Source organism: Aquarana catesbeiana, linkage group LG10, assembly GCF_042186555.1.
Source record: "Aquarana catesbeiana isolate 2022-GZ linkage group LG10, ASM4218655v1, whole genome shotgun sequence".
In the NCBI taxonomy this organism is placed as follows: Eukaryota; Metazoa; Chordata; class Amphibia; order Anura; family Ranidae; genus Aquarana; species Aquarana catesbeiana.
The window spans coordinates 116,120,323-116,143,135 of record NC_133333.1 but is presented as its reverse complement, the minus strand read 5'-3'; the positions used below and the strand labels follow the sequence as shown (position 1 = coordinate 116,143,135).

The following is a 22,813-nucleotide window of genomic DNA, read 5'->3' as shown; positions in this document are numbered from 1 at the left end:
AAATCAACTATGGGAGCAATAATTAGAAAATGGAAGACATACAAGACCCCTGATAATCTCTCTCGATCTGGGGCTCCATGCAAGATCTCACCCCGTGGGGTCAAAATGATCACAAGAACGGTGAGCAAAAATCCCAGAAACACACGGGGGGGACCTAGTGAATGACCTGCAGAGAGCTGGGACCAACGTAACAAAGGCTACCATCAGTAACACACTACGCCGCCAGGGACTCAGATCCTGCAGTGCCAGATGTGTCCCCCTGCTTAAGCCAGTACATGTCCGGGCCCATCTGAGGTTTGCTAGAGAGCATTTGGATGATCCAGAAGAGGATTGGGAGAATGTCATATGGTCAGATGAAACCAAAGTAGAACTGTTTGGTAGAAACACAACTCGTCGTGTTTGGAGGAGAGAGAGTGCTGAGTTGCAACCAAAGAACACCATACCTACTGTGAAGCATGGGGGGTGGCAACATCATGCTTTGGGGCTGTTTCTCTGCAAAGGGAACAGGACGACTGATCCGTGTACATGAAAGAATGAATGGGGCCATGTATCGTGAGATTTTGAGTGCAAACCTCCTCCCATCAGCAAAGGCATTGAAGATGAAACGTGGCTGGGTCTTTCAGCATGACAATGATCCCAAACACACTGCCCGGGCAACGAAGAAGTGGCTTCGTAAGAAGCATTTCAAGGTCCTGGAGTGGCCTAGCCAGTCTCCAGATCTCAACCCCATAGAAAACCTTTGGAGGGAGTTGAAAGTCCATGTTGCCCAGCGACAGCCCCAAAACTTTACTGCTCTAGAGGAGATCTGCATGGAGGAATGGGCCAATATACCAGCAACAGTGTGTGACAACCTTGTGAAGACTTACAGAAAACGTTTGACCTCTGTCATTGCCAACAAAGGATATATAACAAAGTATTGAGATGAACTTTTGATATTGACCAAATACTTATTTTCCACCATAATTTGCAAATAAATTATTTCAAAAATCAGACAATGTGATTGTCTGGATTTGTTTCCACATTTTGTCTCTCATAGTTGAGGTATACCTATGATGACAATTACAGGCCTCTCTCATCTTTTTAAGTGGGAGAACTTGCACAATTGGTGGCTGACTAAATACTTTTTTGCCCCACTGTATTCTCAATCAAAAGACAAGCGTCAATATGACTTAGTTGCAATAGGAATTTAGTTTGTTTGGTATGAAACCCCCAGAGGGTTTACTTATATTAAAGGGATGCTGACATGGCAACTTCAGCAAACAATCTGAAAAGGAAATGAAACAAATAGTCTTCTGCTCATAACAGGAAAAAAAGGTAGGAATCTGTAATAAAGTTTGTTAAAATTCTGCAATGTACATAGATCATCCAGATAGGATATTATTTTTTTTTAACAAAGGTGTTACACTTTAAACAGCCACTAGGTAGTGTGGTGGAGGAGGCACCGAGACATCATAGGAGACTCATCACTTATATATTGTGTCTGCAAAAATTATCATTGCCAAGTTCTGGAAATCGGTGGTCATACCTTTTGATCAGCTTAAGTACAAACTCTCCTGGATTATGATAAATGGCTATCTTACAGGACAAAATGAAGCTGTTTGAGAAGGTGTGGGATCCAAGGATCTGACTACTGATCCCAGAACTTTGATACTTAGATTGCCTATTAGGTGGTGAAGTTTGGAGCACGGAGTTCCTTACCCCCTTTCCCTTTCTTCCCCCTTTTTCTTTCTAGGCCATCTGGCCCCTTTTCTCCATTTGTAACTATACTTCTTCCTATTGTTAACTAAGGGAATAGGCTACTATTGGTAGCTTACATGATGTGATCACCCCCCCGTGATGGAGGCTGATCGTCATTGAGAGTTTGATAAGAAAATTCAGGTATTGACACATTCTTTATTACAATTATATAAGGTACAGGTGACCTGTTTTGGTGTGGCATTTTGGAGACTGATTACCTTCAACCTGGGAGTGGGCCACAAAGTGTTACAAAAATATGGAAATGTACCTCTGATACTTGAATACTCTATATTCAATACCAATGGTATTGAATATAGAACTTCTTAAGTCTAACCAGACTATTGGTATACTTCTCTCGCTTCTAGCATTAACTATACCTAGGTGCTCTCCTCAACAGGTCATGTTTGCTTTATCCCATGTGTTTTCCTTATACGTATATTTTTATAAATGGAGAATTTGTTTACTTGTCAATTCTACTGTCTTTGGATTGTTATTTGTAACCTGTTTATTTTTCATCTATTTTGTAAAATTTTCAATAAAAACGATTGAAAGAAAAACAGGCCTGCATTTAGCAAGGCAACAATTTAAAATGCCAACCACAAACACCCATGAGCCTTCAGCCTTACTTGAGGTCCAAAAAGTGGGTCTTCACCTAGGGTGGAACAGGTGGAACAGCCACAACTTTATTGTAGCTACAGTAGGTAAGGGGTGCTGCTTGCACAGCAATTCTTGATGGGGTCTGCGAGGTAAGGAGGACAAAATAGAAATCCAAGGACTGGATCAGCCTGAAAATTTATGGGAGTCGGTGCTATGGGGTATGAGCGAGGGCGGAGTTTACCATTCATCATTTTTCATGGAGTTAGGAAACTCCTGGATTAAAAAAAATGTGTTGTCTGCTGGGACATAAACATAAACTGTTTGAAAATATATTTTTTGCCTTACATTAATTTTAAAAGTCATCAAAACAAATTTTTTTCTGAGTACCTTTCATTCCAGTCTGGTGGGTCCCACTGTTCCAATTCTGTGCCAGGATGATTGAAGGATGTGTTCACCAATGTGATCAATTTTTCCCTATCCACTACTCCACTAGGGCGGCTCAGAAACAGACTCTGAAACTTTTTAAATATCTTGGCTGAAATGTAAATAGTTGCAAAGACATAGTTACAAAATTAGGATGAAAGTATACACTTCTCCATTGAAATCTATAAAAGAAGAAACACACAGATTTCACATTTTTAGAGCTGTAACCGTAAAGAGTCAGTTCTGTATATGAAGTTTTATCTCCTTTTCCTCCAGTCACAAAGAGTGCCTTTGTGACTTTTAGGGGTGCCTTAATGTGAACAAAATCCCACTAAGTTTACTATATGGACCTTTTCTTTATCTATACTAGGTGATCATATCACCCCTTTATCACCACTTCTCATAAATGTTGGAAAACAGCTATTAAAGCGTTTGTTAACTCTAAAAAAATTAAAAATAAAGATCCTGCTCCTTTAAAGCATTTTATACAGCACAGTGATTGTGCTGTGTCATTTGGACCCCTATAACACCTGAAATACCTGGCTGATCCTGACAGTTTCTGCCCTCCCCTCTGTACGCTGACCACGGTATATCAGGGCTGCTGAGCTGTGGTCAGCGTAGTCCCTCTATCAGCCCTGCTCTCTGCTATCATGTGCCTCCCTTTGTCCTACTCCCTGTCTGTCAGCTCTGTGTCACGGCCCGCCCCCCTCCTGTTGCCTAAATAACTGTTAATGCTTTGCATAATCCTCTTGGTTTCATAAGCATGTGTCCCCCTGTCTCTGTGTTTTATTAAAAAAAATGCTGTAAATACCGGATTTTAATGCGTCACTTGGCGATCACGTGACCGGCTGGCTGTCTCCTCTCTCCTCCCCTCCTCCCGAGTGACATCAGTGGAGGATTTTCGGCCCCTCTCGCTCTAGCTATCAGATGGGGAGAAGAGAAGGCCGGCTGGTCACGTGATCGCCGAGCAGTGCATTGAATTCTGGTATTGAAACCATTTTTTTTTAAATAAAACACAGAGACGGGGGACACAGACTTAGGAAACCAAGATGATTATACAAAGTCATGTGGGTTTACAACCACTTTAACTCAACATTTGTCTTTTTAAAGAAAATTAGTTTAGCATTGTGTTAATGCGTCAGCATGTGCTGAGTCACACATTGGGGTTGACTGCATTAGGGCAGCCCATTCATTTTGACCAAAAAACTGACACACAGTTTAACTGACGCAGTGCACCATAATGATACATAGGAGTGTAATACTGTGCATTGTGATGCATTGTGTTTTGGAATTGCACTGCTTTAGTGAATTGAGCTGCCATTCAAAATAAATGGCATCATAACATGCTAACGCAGATATTGTGTGTTAGCATGCCTTAATGCAAGACACCCCATCTGAAAAGTGCAAATGGACTCTAGAAGTATAATATCAGCCTAAACACTTCCTGCTATCTAAGGCTCCATCTGAAATTTCCTCTCATTTACTATTCTGGTGACAGTGTGAGGGAAAATCTCCAACAGAAGCACAGGCACTAATGTGTATTTTTACTAGTGATGCATTGATACCAGTTTTTTAAGACCAAGTAAGAGTATTGATACCTTTTCTGAAGTACTCAACGATAACAATTACCGATACCTATTTTGCCCTTTGATGCAATTATTTTTTAGGGGTCAAACCAGTGTGATTTGTCATGCCATTTGACAGTTCAAAATTGCATGACCAGTTGCACCCCCTTTGCGATTTCATTGCAACTTGCATCAACTTCTGTTAAATGAAGTCACAAGCCGCAATGAAATCAGAGGTCTTATATGATATCACACTGATCTGTGGCTTTGAAAGTGCACTGAAGTAGCAATTTGGACCTCCAATTTCATTGAGGCTTGCGACTTAATTCAACAGAAGTCAATTCAAGTCACAATGAAATTGCAAAAAGGATCAGTTTAAATATCATAGCATTTGCACTCCTGCAAATGGTTAGTATTGGCACAGAAGCCAGTATCAGTGCAATGCTAATTTTTACCATATTGATATCAATAAAATGATTTATGTTTTATTATTAAAGCAGCCTTCTTTATTTCACACTTGTGATGCAACATTTTGAGCCTTTTTGGATTTCTTTGGGGGGACTATCTTGCTTCATGATTTGCTTGGTACTCTGCCCCATATAAAGCTTTCTCAGGAGCTGGTCTCCAGCTTTGAATGCTGGGGGATGTAATGTTATTACCCATATAAACGTAATTCAGCACTGGAGGCCCACTGAAGATGGTCTATAGGCTGAAACACGTATTGGGGCAGAGACTTTAGTGCTGACATCACACCGTTGCATGATATCGGTCAGCAGCGACTTTCTATCTTTAACCACTTCAGCTCTGGAAGGTTTTACCCCCTTCATGACCAGGCCATTTTTTAATGCTCTAATTTAACTGTACAATGCTGTACCCAGATTTATATAATTTTTTTTTACACAAACAGAGCTTTCTTTTGGTGGTATTTGATCACCACTAGGTTTTTTATTTTTTGTGATATATAAATAAAAAAACACCGAAAATTTTGAAATAAACAGGATTTTTTACTTTCAGGTTTAAAACACACCCACTAAAAAAATTGAATTTCGTCATAAATTTTGAGATGTGTTATTTTCTATTATTCCAGAACTCTGCTTTAATATGTATGTATAGCATATTTTTTGTTTTGAACAGAGTAGGAAAGAGTTAAAATGCCTGCCATTTTTTGCTGGCCTCTTCACTTAATGTTCCAGACACACATCAGGACGTTAGAGGAAATCTCCCAATGTTCCCTTTTTAAACAGGTGTCCCAAGACTGGTGTACCCAGTGGAAGATTTCCTTCATCTCTTGTTCTGTAAACATCTCTAAAATGTGTGGTTTTCCCTCACTTTCTCAGTGACAGTACAAATAGAGTGAGAGAACCTCCCCAATGGGAATACTGACAACAATAAAAACTTGTATACCACAAAAACGAATGAACAAAATTATATCTGTGATTCATAAACAAATACATTCAATCATCAAAACTGTATATATTATATATATATATATATATATATATATATATACACACACACACACACACACACACACAGTGGGGATGGAGAGTATTCAGCCCCCCTTAAATTTTTCACTCTTTGTTATATTGCAGCCATTTGCTAAAATCATTTAAGTTCATTTTTTTCCTCATTAATGTACACACAGCACCCCATATTGACAGAAAAACACAGAATTGTTGACATTTTTGCAGATTTATTAAAAAAGAAAAACTGAAATATCATATAGTCCTAAGTATTCAGACCCTTTGCTCAGTATTTAGTAGAAGCACCCTTTTGATCTAATACAGCCATGAGTCTTTTTGGGAGAGATGCAACAAGTTTTTCACACCTGGATTTGGGGATCCTCTGCCATTCCTCCTTGCAAATCCTCTCCAGTTCTGTCAGGTTGGATGGTAAATGTTGGTGGACAGTCATTTTTAGGTCTCTCCAGAGATGCTTAGTTGGGTTTAAGTCAGGGCTTTGGCTGGGCCATTCAAGAACAGTCACGGAGTTGTTGTGAAGCCATTCCTTCATTATTTTAGCTGAGTGCTTAGGGTCATTGTCTTGTTGGAAGGTAAACCTTTGGCCCAGTCTGAGGTCCTGAGCACTCTGGAGAAGGTTTTTGTCCAGGATATCCCTGTACTTGGCCGTATTCATCTTTCCCTCGATTGCAACCAGTCGTCCTGTCCCTGCAGCTGAAAAACACACCCACAGCATGATGCTGCCATCACCATGCTTCACTGTTGGGACTGTATTGGACAGGTGATGAGCAGTACCTGGTTTTCTCCACACATACCGCTTAGAATTAGGGCCAAAAAGTTCTCTTGGTATCATCAGACCAGAGAATCTTATTTGCCACCATCTTGGAGTCCTTCAGGTGTTTTTTAGCAAACTCCATGCGTGCTTTCATGTGTCTTGCACTGAGGAGAGGCTTCCGTCGGACCACTCTGCCATAAAGCCCCGACTAGTGAAGGGCTGCAGTGATGGTTGACTTTCTACAACTTTCTCCCATCTCCCGACTGCATCTCTGGAGCTCAGCCACAGTGATCTTTGGGTTCTTCTTTACCTCTATCACCAAGGTTCTTCTCAACGATTGCTCAGTTTGGCCGGACGGCCAGCTCTAGGAAGGGTTCTGGTCGTCACAAACGTCTTCCATTTAAGGATTATGGAGGCCACTGTGCTCTTAGGAACCTTAAGTGCAGCAGAAATTTTTTGTAACCGTGGCCAGATCTGTGCCTTGCCACGATTCTGTCTCTAAACTCTTCAGGCAGTTCCTTTGACCTCATGATTCTCATTTGCTCTGACATGCACTGTGAGCTGTAAGGTCTTATATAGACAGGTGTGTGGCTTTCCTAATCAAGTCCAATCAGTATAATCAAACACAGCTGGACTCAAATGAAGGTGTAGAACCATCTCAAGGATGATCAGAAGAAAATGGACAGCACCTGAGTTAAATATATGAGTGTCACAGCAAAGGGTCTGAATACTTAGGACCATGTGATAATTCAGTTTTTCTTTTTTAATAAATCTGCAAAAATATCAACAATCCTGTGTTTTTCTGTCAATATGGGGTGCTGTGTGTACATTAATGAGAAAAAAAATGAACTTAAATGATTTTAGCAAATGGCTGCAATATAACAAAGAGTGAAAAATTTAAGGGGGTCTGAATACCTTCTGTCCCTACTGTATATATATATATATATATATATATATATATATATATATATATATATGTATGTAACGCTGGTAGATTTGCGATCTACCATATGTTAGGTAAATTTAGTAACTTGTTCGTTAGGTAGGTTAGGTTTGCCTCTGTTCTAGCTTGGCTGACGTTGTGTGTGTCTCCAGACTGATCGGTGGGTGTCGCTGTTATTGCTGGTCAGTGTTGGAAAGGCAACGTGTCGAAGCGTATGGATGCTCTTCTGTCCCGGAGACAACTCGGTGGAGGTGGTCCTCCGAGTTGCATTCTGGGCGAGGGTATTTATGGGACAGACGCCATATTGTGGGTTCTTTTTACAGCCACCTGCTGGACCTCCTGGCCGACAGGTATGCCCTAGAGAGCAATCTCGTGGTCCTCCGTTCCGGAGGCCCATGTTGCTGCGGCTCATGGGTGGGCCCAGAAGCCTGTCTGGGGCCTACCACAGCAGCCAAGGAATGGTCCTGAGCTGTCTATCCAGAGTGAAGAAGCTGGACAACCGAGGAGATCACAGGGGAGGACCCGTCATGGAAGGATCACGCAGCGTGCTGGTCTGGAGAGGGGCCTGGTGACTCGGTTAGAGGACGTATCCTAAAGTAACTATACAGCATAGTGTTGCTGGGTTGGCTTAAAGGTTCAAGCACTGTGACTGACGTTCATTGCAGAAAGACCAATACATCCTGTGGCAGAGGATAGTACAGGTTTATCCCAAACAAGTCTGTGGCAGAGACTTTTGTGCGTGCTACAGACTGGCTGCTAGGCAAGTGAGAGAGGCCTATCCAGGCGAGCAAAGAGTGTGTCCCATGAGGGAAGCGCATTCTATTGTAATATCCAAATCCTACCAGGATATTTGTCAAGAATCTTACAAGAAGATATTTGAGTTTTTTCTGCAGTTTCCCTTCTGCCTCTTTCCTGCTACTTCCTTAGTAAATTGTTTAATAAAGTATTGAAAACGTCAGAGCTTTCCCCCAACGCCCCACTATGGTCAAACCCCAACTTACCACATATCTTTAAGCTCACAGACCCCCAGGCATGGACTAAATATGGTATTAAATTAATTTCACAAGTGGTGTCACAGACCTCATTGCTTTCTTTTGCCCAGTTATCTTCAATGTACAATCTCCCGAAACATTACCAGTTTCGTTATTTTCAGCTAGCACACGCATTTGCGGCTCAATTTCCCCACGCATCCTGCATCCTGACCCAATCCGAGCTGGAGAAGACGCTCAGATCCGGCTGCGCTGAGAAGCCAACATCATCTCTGTACGCGCACCTGGTGTTTGTGTCCCTACCACCTCTGGAAGGGCTCTGGTCCCGTTGGCAACGCGACATTCCTGCGTTGGATAATGATGACTGGGATGACGTCTGGGATTTCCCCTTCAGGTCACTTGTTTCCATAAGAGACAGAGTAGTACAATTTAAAATTGTTCATAGGGCTTACTTTACCCCACATAGACTACATTTGATGAACCCTCAGCATTCTTCGGAATGCTGGAGATGTGGTCTAACCCCAGGAGACTTTGCACACATCTTCTGGCGCTGCCCAAAAATACAGCAATATTGGGGAGAGGTACTCGACTTGACTAACAAGGTGGCTTCAACTAATTTATCACCGCTGATGGAGATATGCATAATAGGTTTACTAGAAAATATTGTTCCAACCATAGCCAAACGCACGTTGACCAGTTTATTACTTTTCTATGCCAGGAAGTGCATCGCAATACAGTGGAAAAAACCTAACCCCCCCTCAATTACACAGTGGAAACGTTTGGTCAATGAAAGCCTCCCACTATACAAAGACACATACGCTAACAGAGGTTGTCCTTTGAAATTTGACAGGGTCTGGTGCAAATGGATGGAGGTTCTGAATATTTCACATTGAACACAGATTCACAACAGTCCTCAGGTTAATATATTGATCAAAATACTATGTTTCTAGGCTTAGATATCTGAAATCTCAGGCGTAATTTGTCATGGTATCTAGCTGACTAATTCCCTCTGAGGAGAACCATATGTATACCTTGATTACTGTTAATTTAACCTAGCAACTCACGTTGTCATATGTTCTAATTAATCTGGCGCAGACTTGATGTACTGTAACAGCCATGTGTTATTGTATTGTTTGCTGTTTGTCTCAAAAAATCTAATAAAAATATATATAAAAAAAAAAAGTATTGAAAACGTACTCAAGTGTTGGTGCGTGTATCGTCCAGAGGTAAACTCAACGGAACCCTAGACCCGGTGCCGGTAAAACAGAGGGAAGGAGAGTGAAGGTAACAAGCCCGCATAAACCAGCAGCTCCGCCGAGAGTTATTGCTACATAAATATTGTGAAAAATGTGAATATCTGATCACAAAAATTTGAAAAATAAAACATGTGTTTAATAATAGTCCCAATAATCCTCTTCACAAGCTGATTATTCAAATCCCACTTGCGCAAATTCTCATCCGTGGCTTAAAAAACTTTTCACCAATTCATGAAACACCACCAACTTCTGAAATGGACATTCACCAGAAACCAGAAAATATTCCGCCTTTGGTTTATACAGGGTTAACCACTCCACTCTTACGCCGCTTTCTGATGACACTGATTGTATGCGAAATGCGTAGAGGCTTATGGGTAAACGCCGACGTCACTTCCTGACCTAACCCGTACCAGAGCGAGGCTTGAACCGCACGCCAATCCCAGGAGACAAAGCAGCACGTGTTAGCCCCAAAAACACATTGCTGGAAATATTTAGTTCAGTCTTAAGGCACTACATTTGTGACTGCACATTTTATATATTTACCGTATTGATTTAATTAATACATTTTAAAACATGTTGCGCAATGATGGATCTCTGCTTTTTATGAGATATCAAGACTATGTGGAGGTATAAGGAGAAACTATTGGCAACCTATTTGGAAAATCCCAGATAAACCCATAAGAGTGGAGTGATTAACCCTGTATAAACCAAAGGTGGAATATTTTCTGGTTTCTGGTGAGTGTCCATTTCAGAAGGTGGTGGTGGTTTCACGAATTGGTGAAAAGTTTTTTAAAACACGGAGGGGAATTTGTGCACGTGGGATTCGAATAATCAGCTTGTGAAGAGGATTATTGGAACTATTGTTAAACACATGTTTTATTTTTCATTTTTTTCCATCATACACAGTTTTGATGATTAAATTTATTTGTTTATAAATCACAGATATAATTTTGTTTAAGTTTTTGTGGTAAAGACATATGAGCATTTTAGGATCTGCGCAGCTACACTTTTACTGCAACATTACTAACCCCCCAACACTGGTTAGGGGACTTATAACTGCAGCAGATCTGACATTTTTCCTGCAACAGACATGCACTAAATATTTGTATTATTTGCGCTGGTGACACACCTTTTCTTTAAACAATAAAAACTTGACAGACTGTTGAACCCTTCTCTAAAAAGGTTTTGCCTAGCGATGCACTTACAGTAAATATTTCTACATTTAGGCTAACAAATGAAATGTATGTATGTTTTTGCTTTCAAATAACAAGTAAAATCAATACACAAGAGCTACATTTAAGTAATTTAATCCAAGTCTTTCACCAGCATTTCTATTTAGTTTATTATGTAGTTTAGTTGTAACATTTGTGTCTAATACTAAATTATAATTATATAAAACATCAACCTTATTGACAAAAATCAGAAAGAGAACTCACTAGGTGTATCACGGAGGCCCATGTCAACAAAATGTTTATCATCTTCAAAAATCTTGGCCATCTGGACATGGTGAAGGAAATTTCCCGTGCAATAGATCTGACTGAGAATTAATTTGATGACATTTATTTTATTTATCTATTACAGGTACTTATATACTTATATAGAACTGTCAATTTACGCAGGCCTTTACATATATACAGTATTATACATTCACATCAATCCTTTCCCTTAAAGTTACTTACAATCTAAGATCCCTTATTCACATGCATACACATAATAGGGCCAATTTAGACAGGAGTCAATTAACCTACCAGCATGTCTTTGGAGTGTGGGAGGAAACCAGAGTACCCAGAGGAAACCCACGCAAACACACATAGAAAATACAAACTCCAGGCAAATAGTGATTTACTAAAACTGGAGCACTCAGAAGCTGGCGCAGCCGTGCATGGCAGCCAATCAGCTTCTAAAGTCAGCTTGTTCAGGTAAGCTTGAAAATAAAACCTGGAAGCTGATTGGTTTCTATGGAGAGCTGCACCAGATTCTGTGTGCTCCAGTTTAAGTATATCCCCCCATAGAGAGGGAAAATCTCCCTAACGGGGGCACAGACAGCAATAAAAACCTGATAGGCATTCTAATCTCTTTCCACTATATCCTTAATACTTAAAATATCAGGCATGCAACTAGAAAATCATAAAGTTGCTTTAAGCAGTAATTAAAATATGGCTGAACATCCATCGGGTAAAAATAGGGGCAGATTTTGAACAGTAGGTACTATTTTGGACTAATTGCAGTTTTGGCAAGTAGACATTACTCTTTAGATAAAACTGGTTTAACCAGCTTAGTGTGTCTTTACCTCTATAAAACTTTTAAAAAAAAATAAAAAACAGAAAATGACAGAATGACATTAGCATACTTGCTATCATGGTGTTGCAATTAATTAAAATGTTAGTTTTTTTCAGAATAATGTGGACCAGTAAAGATTTAGTGTATCAATGCATTTTTTCCTAGTACATATGAGTATACATTTTTGGTAGGCCTGTACAGACACACCTATACACCTATAAGTGTGCATGTATAAATGCTGCTTTGTGTAAGATTCAGGATCCTGTTCTGAATTCTTAGTCAAATGATCCACATGCCAGAAAAAGGCATTAAAGATTAATCACAACAATCTTAAAATCTAAACTGATGACATTTAAAAGAAAACGCAGTACAAACAAAAATGTCTGCCAGCTGTATTCTTGCAATAATAATGTTATTGTGACATATTGCAGGTTTCCAGTTTAACCAATGCACGATATACGTTGGCAGAATGGCACAGCTGCTCAAATGGGTGTACCCGTACGTCCCTCTGTCATCGCAGGCTAGCGGGTGCACGTCGCCGGCAGCGCGTGCGCCCGGCGCGCGCTGTGTGAGCGCCCCCATGGGTCCCGCAGACTCGATGTCCGCTGGTGGCCTGTGATCGTGACACGGAGAGGCAGAATGGGGATATGCCTATATAAACAAGGCATTTCCCTGTTCTGCCTAGTGGCATGACAGGGATCTACTGCTCCCAGTGATCAGGAGCAGTGATCTCTGTCATGTTCTAGTGAGACCATCCCCCACAGTTAGAACACACTGAGGGAACATACTTAACCCCTTGATCGCCCCCTAGTGTTTAACCCCTTCCCTGCCAGTGACATTTACAGTGGATATAAAAAGTCTACACACCCCTGTTAAAATGTCAGGTTTCTGTAATGTAAAAAATGAGACAAAGATAAATCTTTTCAGTTTTTTTCCACCTTTAACCACTTCAGCCCCGGAAGATTTGGCTGCAGAATTACCTGGCCATTTTTTGCAATTCGGCACTGCGTCGCTTTAACTGACAATTGCGTGGTTGTGCGACGTTGTACCCAAACAAAATTGGCGTCTTTTTTTCCCCACAAATAGAGCTTTTTTTTGGTGGTATTTTATCACCTCTGCGGTTTTTATTTTTTTGCGCTATAAACAAAAAAAGAGTGACAATTTTGAAAAAAAAACAACAATATTTTGTACCTTTTGCTGTAATAAATATCCCCATTTTTTTTAATAAAAAAGATAATTTTTTCTCAGTTTAGGCCGATACGTATTCTTCTACATATTTTTGGTAAAAAAAAAATCGCAATAAGCCTATATTGATTGGTTTGTGCAAAAGTTAGCTTATACAAAGTAGAGGATAGATTTATAGCATTTTTATTATTATTTATTCTTTACTAGTAATGGCGGCGATCTGCGATTTTTATCGTGACTGCGACATTATGGCGGACACATCAGACAATTTTGACACATTTTTGGGACCATTGGCATCTATATAGCGATCAGTGCTATAAGAATGCATTGATTACTGTAAAAATGTCACAGGCAGTGAAGGGGCTAACACTAGGGGGCGATCAAGGGGTTAAATGTGTTCCCTGGGAGGTGATTCTAACTGAAGGGGGAGGGGACTGACTAGAGGAAGTGACAGATCGTGGTTCCTAGCTAATAGGAACACATGATCTGTCACTCCTCTCAGAACAGAACAGGGATTTGTGTGTTTACACACACAGTTCCGTGTTCTGTCTCTGGTGCTTGCGATTGCTCGTGGCCAGCGGTCAGCGCAACCGTCGGCCACGAGCATCGGTCGCCCCCGCTGTGCAGCGGGTTCATGCTTGCGCCTGCTATCCAGATCCTGCGAGCTGACATATAGCTATGATGGTTCGCGGGATCATGCCAACCTACCGCAGTATAATGACGGCGGCTGGTCGGCAAGCATTTAATGTGACCTATGAACTCTACAAATCAGTTGAACAACAAACAGAAATATTTTAGGTGGAGGGAAGTAAAAATAAAAAATAAAATATGGTTGCATAAGTGTGCACACCCTTACACTAATATTTTGTTGAAATACCTTTTCATTTTATTACAACACTCAGCCTTTTGGGGAGTCATTATGAATCAGTATGGCACATCTTGACTCTTCTTTGCAAAAACATTCCAAATCTGTCAGATTGAGGGGGCATCTTCTGTGCACAGCCCTCTTCAGATCACCCCACAGATTTTCAATCAGATTCAGGTCTGGGCTCTGGCTGAGCCATTCCAAAATAGAAGCTTCTTATGGTGCAGCCATGCCCTTGTTGATTTGAATGTATGTTTTGGGTCGTTCTAATGCTGAAAGATGAAGTTCCTCTTCAGGTTCAGCTTTCTAGCAGAAGCCTGAAGGTTTTGTGCCAATATTGACTGGTATTTGGAACTGGTCATAATTCCCTCTAAATTGACTAAGGCCCCTGTTCCAGCTGAAGAAAAATAGCCCCAAAGCATGATGCTGCCACCACCATGCTTCACTGTGGGTATGGTGTTCTTTTGGTGATGCGCAGTGTTGTTTTTGCTCCAAACCTATCTTTTTGAATTATAGTCGAAAAAGTTCAACCTTGTTTTCACCAGACCATAACACATTTTCCCACATGCTTTTGGGAGACTTCAAATGTGTTTTTGCAAAATTTAGCCAGGCTTGGATGTTTTTCTTAGTAAGAAAAGGCTTCCGTCTTGCCAATCTACCCCATAGCCCGGATATATGAAGATTAGGGGAGATTGTTGTCACATGTACCACACAGCCAATACTTGCCAGATATTCCTGCAGCTCCTTTAATGTTGCTGTAGGCCTTTTGGCAGCTTCCCTGACCAGTTTTCTTCTCATCTTTTCATCACTTTTGGAGGGACGTCCAATTCTTGGTAATGTCTCTGTTGTGCCATATTTTCTCCACTTGATGATGACTATCTTCACTGTGTTCCATGGTATATCTAATGCCTTGGAAATTCTTTTGTACCCTTCTCCTGACTGATACCTTTTAACAGGGAGATCCCTCTGATACTTTTGAAGCTCTATGCGAACTATGGCTTTTGCTGAAGGATGAGAACTAAGGATGAGGACTAAGAAAAAGTCAGGAAAGACCTACTAGAACAGCTGAACTTTATTTGGTTTTAATCAGAGACACTCTAAATGATGGCAGATGTGTACTGACTCCTATTTAACATGAGTTTGAATGTGATTGCTTAATTCTGAACCCAGCTACAACCCCAATTATAAGAGGGTGTGAACACTTATGCAACCACATTATTTAATTTTTGTATTTTTTTTTCCCCTCCCTAAAAGATTTCAGTTTGTTTTTCAATTGAGTTGTACGGTTTATAGGTTACATTACAGGTGGAAAAAGTTCTGAACTTATTTATCCTTGTCTCATTTTTTTACATCACAGAAACCTGACAATTTAACAGGGGTGTGTAGACTTTTTATATCCACTGTATACAGTAATCAGTGGCTATTTTTAGCTCTGATCGCTGTATAAAGGTCAATGGTCCCAAAATAGTGTCAAAAGTGTCCGATCTGTCCACCGCAATGTCGCAGTCACAACAAAAATCGCAGATCGCCACCATTACTAATTAAAAAAAAAATTATAATAAAAATGCCATGAATCTATTTTGTAGACGCTATAACTTTTGCGCAAACCAATCAATATACGTTTATTGTGATTTTTTTCCCAAAAATATGTAGGAGAACACATATTGGCTTAAACTGAGGAAAAAAAAATGTAATTTTTTGGGGGGAATATTTATTATAGCAAAAAGTAAAAAAAAATTTTTTTTTTTCAAAATTGTCGGTCTTTTTTTGTTTATAGTGCAAAAAATAAAATCGCAGAGGTGATCAAATGCCACCAAAAGAAACCTCTATTTGTGGGAAAAAAAAGGACGTCAATTTTGTTTGGGTACAACGTCGCACGACCGAACAATTGTCTGTTAAAGCGGCGTAGTGCCATATCGCAAAAAATGCTCTGGTCATTAAAGGGGTAAATTCTTCCTGGGCTGAAGTGGTTAAAGAGAATTCATCTCCAAGAAAAGGGCACTTGAGCATTCAGCAGTGTCTCTCTGTGTTTATTAAAGAATATGTAAACCTGATATTTCATATTCCTGATACGTGCCTGCTGTACCATGTACTTTTAGGAGAAAGTGTCCTGTTCTCTTTGTATTGCTTCCTTTATGTGAAATCCCTAGTGTTCCTGCCAGACCCACTGCTTTCCTACTAAAAAACTGACCACACTAAGTATGAAAGCACATTGTTGTCAGTTTTCTAGCTGTGCTGAGAACTAAGGCCTGCTCTCCTCCAAAATTCAGACTTGTCCTGACATGCCCCCTGCATGTACATTCACTTGGAAGATCAGGGTGTTGCTGTTTCTCCTCCCCCAGCTCTCTAAGCTGTTTTTCCTCCCCCAGCTCTCATATAAGCATATGTAGCTGACAATAGAGGGAAACCACTTATAAAAAAGAGGAAAAATGTATTTATGATTTTTTTTTTATATATATACACAAATGTTTTGCCTTTCATTTCTCTTTTAACCATTTCAACTCCGGAAGGTTTTACCCACTTCCTGACCAAGCCATTTTTTGCAATACGGCACTGCGTCGCTTTAACTGACAATTGCGCGGTGGTGCCATGCTGTACCCAAATAAACTTGAGGTCCTTTTTTCCCCACGAATAGAGCTTTATTTTGGTGGTATTTGATTGCCTCTGCACTTTTTATTTTTTTCGCTATATACAAAAAAATAATTTTGAAAAAAAAAAATGATATTTTTTACTTTCTACTAAAGTAAAAAAAAAAATTAACAACACAAATTTCTTCATCAATTAAGTCCAATATGTATTCTTCTACATATTTTTGGTAAAAAAATCCCAATAAGCGTATATTGATTGGTTTGCGCAAAAGTTATAGTGTCTACAAACTACGGGATAGATTTGGGGACTATTTTTGTTTTTATTTTTTACTGGTAATGGAGGCGATCTGCACTTTTTTTAGCAGGACTGCAACATTGCGGGTGACAAATCTGACACTTTTTGGGGACCAGTGACACCAATACAGTGATCAGTGCTATAAAAATGCACTGATTACTGTATAAATCGCACTGGCACGGAAGGGATTAATACCGGGGGCAATCAAAGGGTTAAATGCTCCCTACGGAGGTGCTTACAAACTTGGTGGGGCAGTGTCACACTGAAGGAAAGGAGAGATCCGCGATTCAGCTTAGGTGAATCACAAAATCTCTCTTTCCCTTCTTGACAGATCTGCCGTTTTGTTTACACAGGCAGACGGCTGATCCGTCTTTCTTGTGAACGTTCGGCGGGTGCTGGTGGCCATCTCAGCCGCCGGACATGCTGATTGACTCCCGCTGTGTCCAATCACAGAGGGAGTGCCTCCGCCAACAGTGCGAGCCCTAAACCGCATGTACAAAATCACGTATAGGTACTTGATTTTGTGCAGCCAGGCCGCCCTGCCGCAGTAAATGTATGTGGGGCGGTCTGGAAGCGGTTAAATGGAATAGGTTGTTTTACAAGGGGAGGATTTACGTATACTTTAAGGATGAATGAAATTGAAAGAATTAATTTCCTCAAACTTGTGGCAAAAATCAGCAAATTTTGCTAAATTTTATCATTTTGGAGAAATGCATTTGAATCAGTAGGAAATGGAAAACTAAGGTGGTTTGAATGTAATGGGCTTTTTTATGGCTTCAGACTAAAGCTCCTTGTACAAAGCTCCTTATACAAATACCTATAAATAACACCAAATATTTAAGCAGCACGTTACATATTGTGTATGTTCATCCGCCCCTGTCCTAAAAGAATCTACAATCTAATGTCTGGTGTCACATGCAAACAAATAGTAGAAAGGAATGGAGCCAATAAGTCTACCAGAATATCTTTGGATCATGGGAGGAAACTCACACAAACACAGGGAGAACATGCAAACTCCATGTTTAACCACTACCCCACTGTGCTGCCCACTTTTAATCCCAGACCTGTTTTTTTTTTAAAATACCCCTATATTATTTTACATTTTTTTACATTAAGAAAAATAGAAAAAAGTGAAAAAAAATAAAATACAAAATTAAAAGTAACAGTGCAAAAATAACATTCACATACACAAAAAAGGAAAAGGCACAGATACAAAAGGACACTAAATAAACTAAATGACCCAAAATACCACCCCACCCAAAATACCCTCCAAATAAATTTTAAAGAAGATTTCTTTTCATCAAGCCAATCTCAGGTAAACAACTCAGTGAGTAAAATTAGGAGCTTTCACTTTGTTCTTTTCACTTTTGCAGTGAGCTGGTGTTTTTTTATACTGCTTTACTAGAGAACACCATCATCTTTCTCTACATGAGACTAGTACACATGCAATGAAACGTGTTGCCTCATGAGAGTGCTACAAATGAACACAAGCATCATAGACATCTACTATTATTATTAGATAATGTATTTCGTAACCCAGTAACATGTGAACACAGTGCAACCACTCCCTTTTAATCTACTTTTCCCAGTAAAACTGGTTGGAAAATAAAAATGTAGATGCTACCTTGCTATCACACTATGACATTTTACTGCAGTAAAGTTGTATTACTCTGTTAAAAATTAAAAAAATATAACAGTGATGTGCATGTTTAAACATAAGTCATATAGAACATAATATAGAGAAGGATGATGACCTACTTTTACTAGTTTTGGTGGTAGTTTTGGTGGTATTTGTTCAGTATGTTACATTAACAAAGACAACAACGGGTAATAACACTTTTTCTATGCGAAATAGGAATAGAGGATGGTTGCGCCCATAACAAATAAATCAATATTGATGAAAGTGGTCCATAAACTTAACAGTTGAATAACACCACAGTGACTCCACACCTATGAGAGAGTGCCCAACCACCGTATAAATTGCCTGCTTACCGGATAGTAAGCAGAAAGAGGCGTTTGGCTATAACCCAGCCACGGCCTTTGTCTTTCCAAGGATGACTGCTGGATACACACAGGGAATGGACCCAACAATGGCAACCCCCTAAGTGTCTCCTTGATTTGTAGCCATACGGAGATGTACTCAGAATAGGCTCAGAAGGAAGAGAGACTGACCATAGCGTGATACAGTTTAAGCAATTTATTAAAAGAAACAAAGTGGTAATACACTTACATATGTGGAAGTAAAAATCGCATAAAATCAATGCCAGCAAGCAAACACAGGAGCCCGTCCTCCTCACAACAGCGTGGTGACGTCAGTGCATGCCCTCCCAGATGCGTTTCGTCATAGGTGATGTTTTCATTGGGGATCAGGCAATGCAATGACACACCACAATATATATAGCCAGACCTCGTTCTGAGACATAAGAGTCGGGCCGCAAGCGCCATTTTAGTTATGGGCATCTAATACTCTGATACCGCTAATATCTCTGATACCTATCTAATACCACAAACACCATTTTGGTTATGGGCATCCGATACTTTGAACCAGTATACATAGATCGAACGGCTCGACACCAAGCCATAAGATCCATTTAGATAGTGGGCAACTATTCCAAAGCATTAGACATAAACCCAACAGCCAAGGAAAGCACTAGCCTACCAAACTATATTCCGTGTTGTATAACTAATGGCAATAGATACTGAATACTTTTTCTATGACTTAGTACTGCCAGTTGCATAAAATGCATCAGAAACTATTGTCTGTTGTCTTACATTTTTAGCAGCTACAAAGTGCGAATGATTTCCATGGCATGCACTTTGGTGTTAAGCAGACAGACTACTGCTCCGATTACTTGAATTTTTTATGTCAGAATGAATGAGGACTTACACTACAGCAGCCTAACATCCCTTCACCTTACCTGAACAGAATACAGCCTGAGAACAAAGGCCAATAGTTCAGACTGGCTTGTCAATTTATCTTGTACCATTAATGTTCATATGGCCAACTTTGGGATATAAAGATTACAGTAGTATTAACATTAATGGATGTGTGTTGATGAAAAGACTAAAGCAATGTTTGCTCTAACAATTGCAGAAATGTTCCCTCTTACTAGAATTTTGGAAATTAGAACATAACATTGTTCATAAAAGTAACATTTAGCTGAGCCATGAAGATGGCATTCGGTAGTGAGCCTTGTGTTATTGCATGAGCCCAAAAAAGATATGGTCCCCTACCAAATATCAAAGAAAAATACCTAAGATTACATGTTTTCGTTTTCCCAAGTTATGTACAACAGCATGCAAATTGGTTGTAAGAGCAGGAATCAATTGGTCGGACAGCAGAGAAGAAAATGGAAGGAAACAACGAGATATAACTTATGATTGGAGGAAGATTCCATTATTAACATTAATTACCGCTTGTTGCTCTATATAAAATGAATTATGACCTTCCGGCGAACCACCCTCTGTTATCTACCCTTACAGGTTTTAAACAGTAATGTGTTCAAAGTGCACTACACAAGATTTTGATCTTACGTTTATAAAAACACAATTTATACTCTGGTATATATTGACTTCTTCTTAGTAAGAAATAATTTTAGTGATATGACCCCTCAAATCACCACCCATATAAATTCCCCAGCTGTAGCTGGTCTTAGAATGTTATACATGTTCATTTTAGTTCCTTTTTAGTGTTTCTTTTTCAATGCCTTCCCTTTAGCAACTCTGTAAATAAGACATTAGTAGGAACTAAAAGGCCAACAGTACAGTATACCCTCAGGTTGTAAGTAGTTACATAGTTGTTATGGTTGAATAAAGACTCCAATCCATCCACTTCAACCTGAACATGTTTGTGTGTGTGTGTGTGTGTGTGTTTATGTCACTACCTTTTTCCATATCCCTGTATATTGTATTCAATTAGAAACCCATCCAAAAGTTTTTCAATTTAACTACACTCCCTGCTAAAACCTCCAACTGTGGAAGGGAGTTCCACATTCTTACTGCTCTAACAGTAAAGAACCCCTTATACAGTTTAAGATTGAGCCATCCAACTTCACTGTGTAGCCATGTGTCTTCTTTATAGACGTAAGGTTAAATAGTTTCCTCACAATGCAATATGTAGAATATTTTAATCCTGAGATTTGAGATGAAATGCATGTGTTATATTGATAAATGTGCCTTTCAATGTAGTCATTTCATGCTAAGGAAGCATTAATATTCAGAGTAAATATAAAGTTAACTGGTCCTTATAGCACAGAACGGATGGGTAAAACATTTGCATTTACTTACTTTTGGGAAAGGCCATAACTATGAATCATGCCCCCCCCCAAGCTAACTCTGTAGCATTGATATTAACATGATGTATGCCTAAATCAAGGACAGGCAGCAGGAGAGCTCTTACCATAGTCAGTACACCACATGGGACCAGAGCTTTCAATAAAAGTTATAGATGTATTTGCAATAATAACAAAAGCCATCATGATATTTTATATTATGACAAAATGATAATGCTCTTGCACACAATTACTCTACAACCCTTAACTTTTTTTCAACTCTAGCATTAAACTTTTTTGTAGAATTACAAACCTCAGCTATCCTTAAGGGCCCTTAAGGTTTTGACTGCATCAGGCATAACGGGTTAATTTTAGCCTGAAGTAGAAGTTCAGAGGGCAATGTCACTGATAAGACAGATAAGCAAAGGCTTCTTACTGCACAGAGGGGATCTGTGACTAGGAAAGACTGAAAAGCTGGCTATAGATGGGTCAGTGTTCTTCTTTGAATAGGGGGTTGAATGAAAAAAAACAGAGGAGTTGGATGGGGAAATCCTCCTCGCTGAGTCATTGTATTTTGACAGCGGGAAGACTTCCCCCCATCAGAATATACAGATCAGTGTTAGGGGCTATAGCCTACAGCTTTGATTGTGTGGAAATTTTCCAGAAGATTGACTTCTGTACAATCATAGTGCCCACACAGGGATCGAAATTCATCTGGTCCCTGCTGAACCAGCTGAATTTCGATTCATCTATGGGCAGCTTAAGATATGACTTTCAGTCATTCTATGCAGTAAATAACACTGTTTAGTTTCCTTAACCCCTCTAATGGGGACCCCCTCCTATCTCAGGCCCGAAATCAGCTGCATGGGCTGCCATGGCTATTGTTATACAACTGCTGTCAGGCATGAAAATTCAATAGCAAAAGAGGAAAAAAGGAGAGCAAACAGGGCTCAATAAAGTATTAAAACTGGAAAATATTAATGAGAGATTAAACAATTCAAATGCATAATCTTCATCATGAAATTGCCTGGCACTTGGCTCTGTGGATGCTTTTCATGCTGAAGCCTACTTACTTGAATGTGAGTCTGAATTATTTATTCTCTAAATAAAATTATATGCAGTCTCCCTTTTCACATGTTTTAAAATGAATTTAATGCTTACCTGTCACATGGAGTGGAAAAGTTTCCATTGACACATTTCTTCTGTAAAACACAGAATAGGGCAATGAATGTCACCCACCAAGCTGAAGAATTCATTGTATGTCGCAGTGAGTAAAACAAACCAAGTGACTGCTCAAAGTTCCACAAGAAGACAGAGTTCGGACAAGGGTTAATGAGTCATTAATAGTCTATTCTTTGGCATTCTGCCATGTTTTCTTCTTACTACACCCATGTATCTTATCCCATTAACTGCTTACATTCTGGGACTTTTGGGCTTGGGTTGCAGTTACAGGGTTAGTTAAGGTGAATGCAGCAGTCAGTGACAGTTCCGGGTCTCCCAAATATAGTAGCATATCATCCGCATATAAGGACACTCGTTCCTCCAGACCCCCAACCAACAGCCCTTTGATGGTATCCTGATTCC

General features: G+C 39.8%; 1 protein-coding gene across 2 annotated transcripts in view; it reads right to left on the bottom strand.

Annotated features, from left to right (window-relative positions):
* TREH (trehalase) overlaps positions 1-22,578 on the bottom strand; it is a 68,900-nt gene extending 46,322 nt beyond the window's left edge. Inside the window, exons 1-3 of one of the 2 annotated variants that reach the window (XM_073602508.1) lie at positions 22,391-22,578; positions 11,182-11,282; positions 2,722-2,869 (exon numbers count right to left, since the gene is read on the bottom strand). In XM_073602508.1, the coding sequence (XP_073458609.1) occupies positions 2,722-2,869; positions 11,182-11,282; positions 22,391-22,485 (344 nt within the window). In that variant the 5' untranslated portion in view covers positions 22,486-22,578. The remainder of the gene's footprint in view (positions 1-2,721; positions 2,870-11,181; positions 11,283-22,390) is intronic. The other variant, XM_073602509.1, reaches the window with a different exon arrangement.
* Between the last annotated feature and the right edge of the window lie 235 nt (positions 22,579-22,813).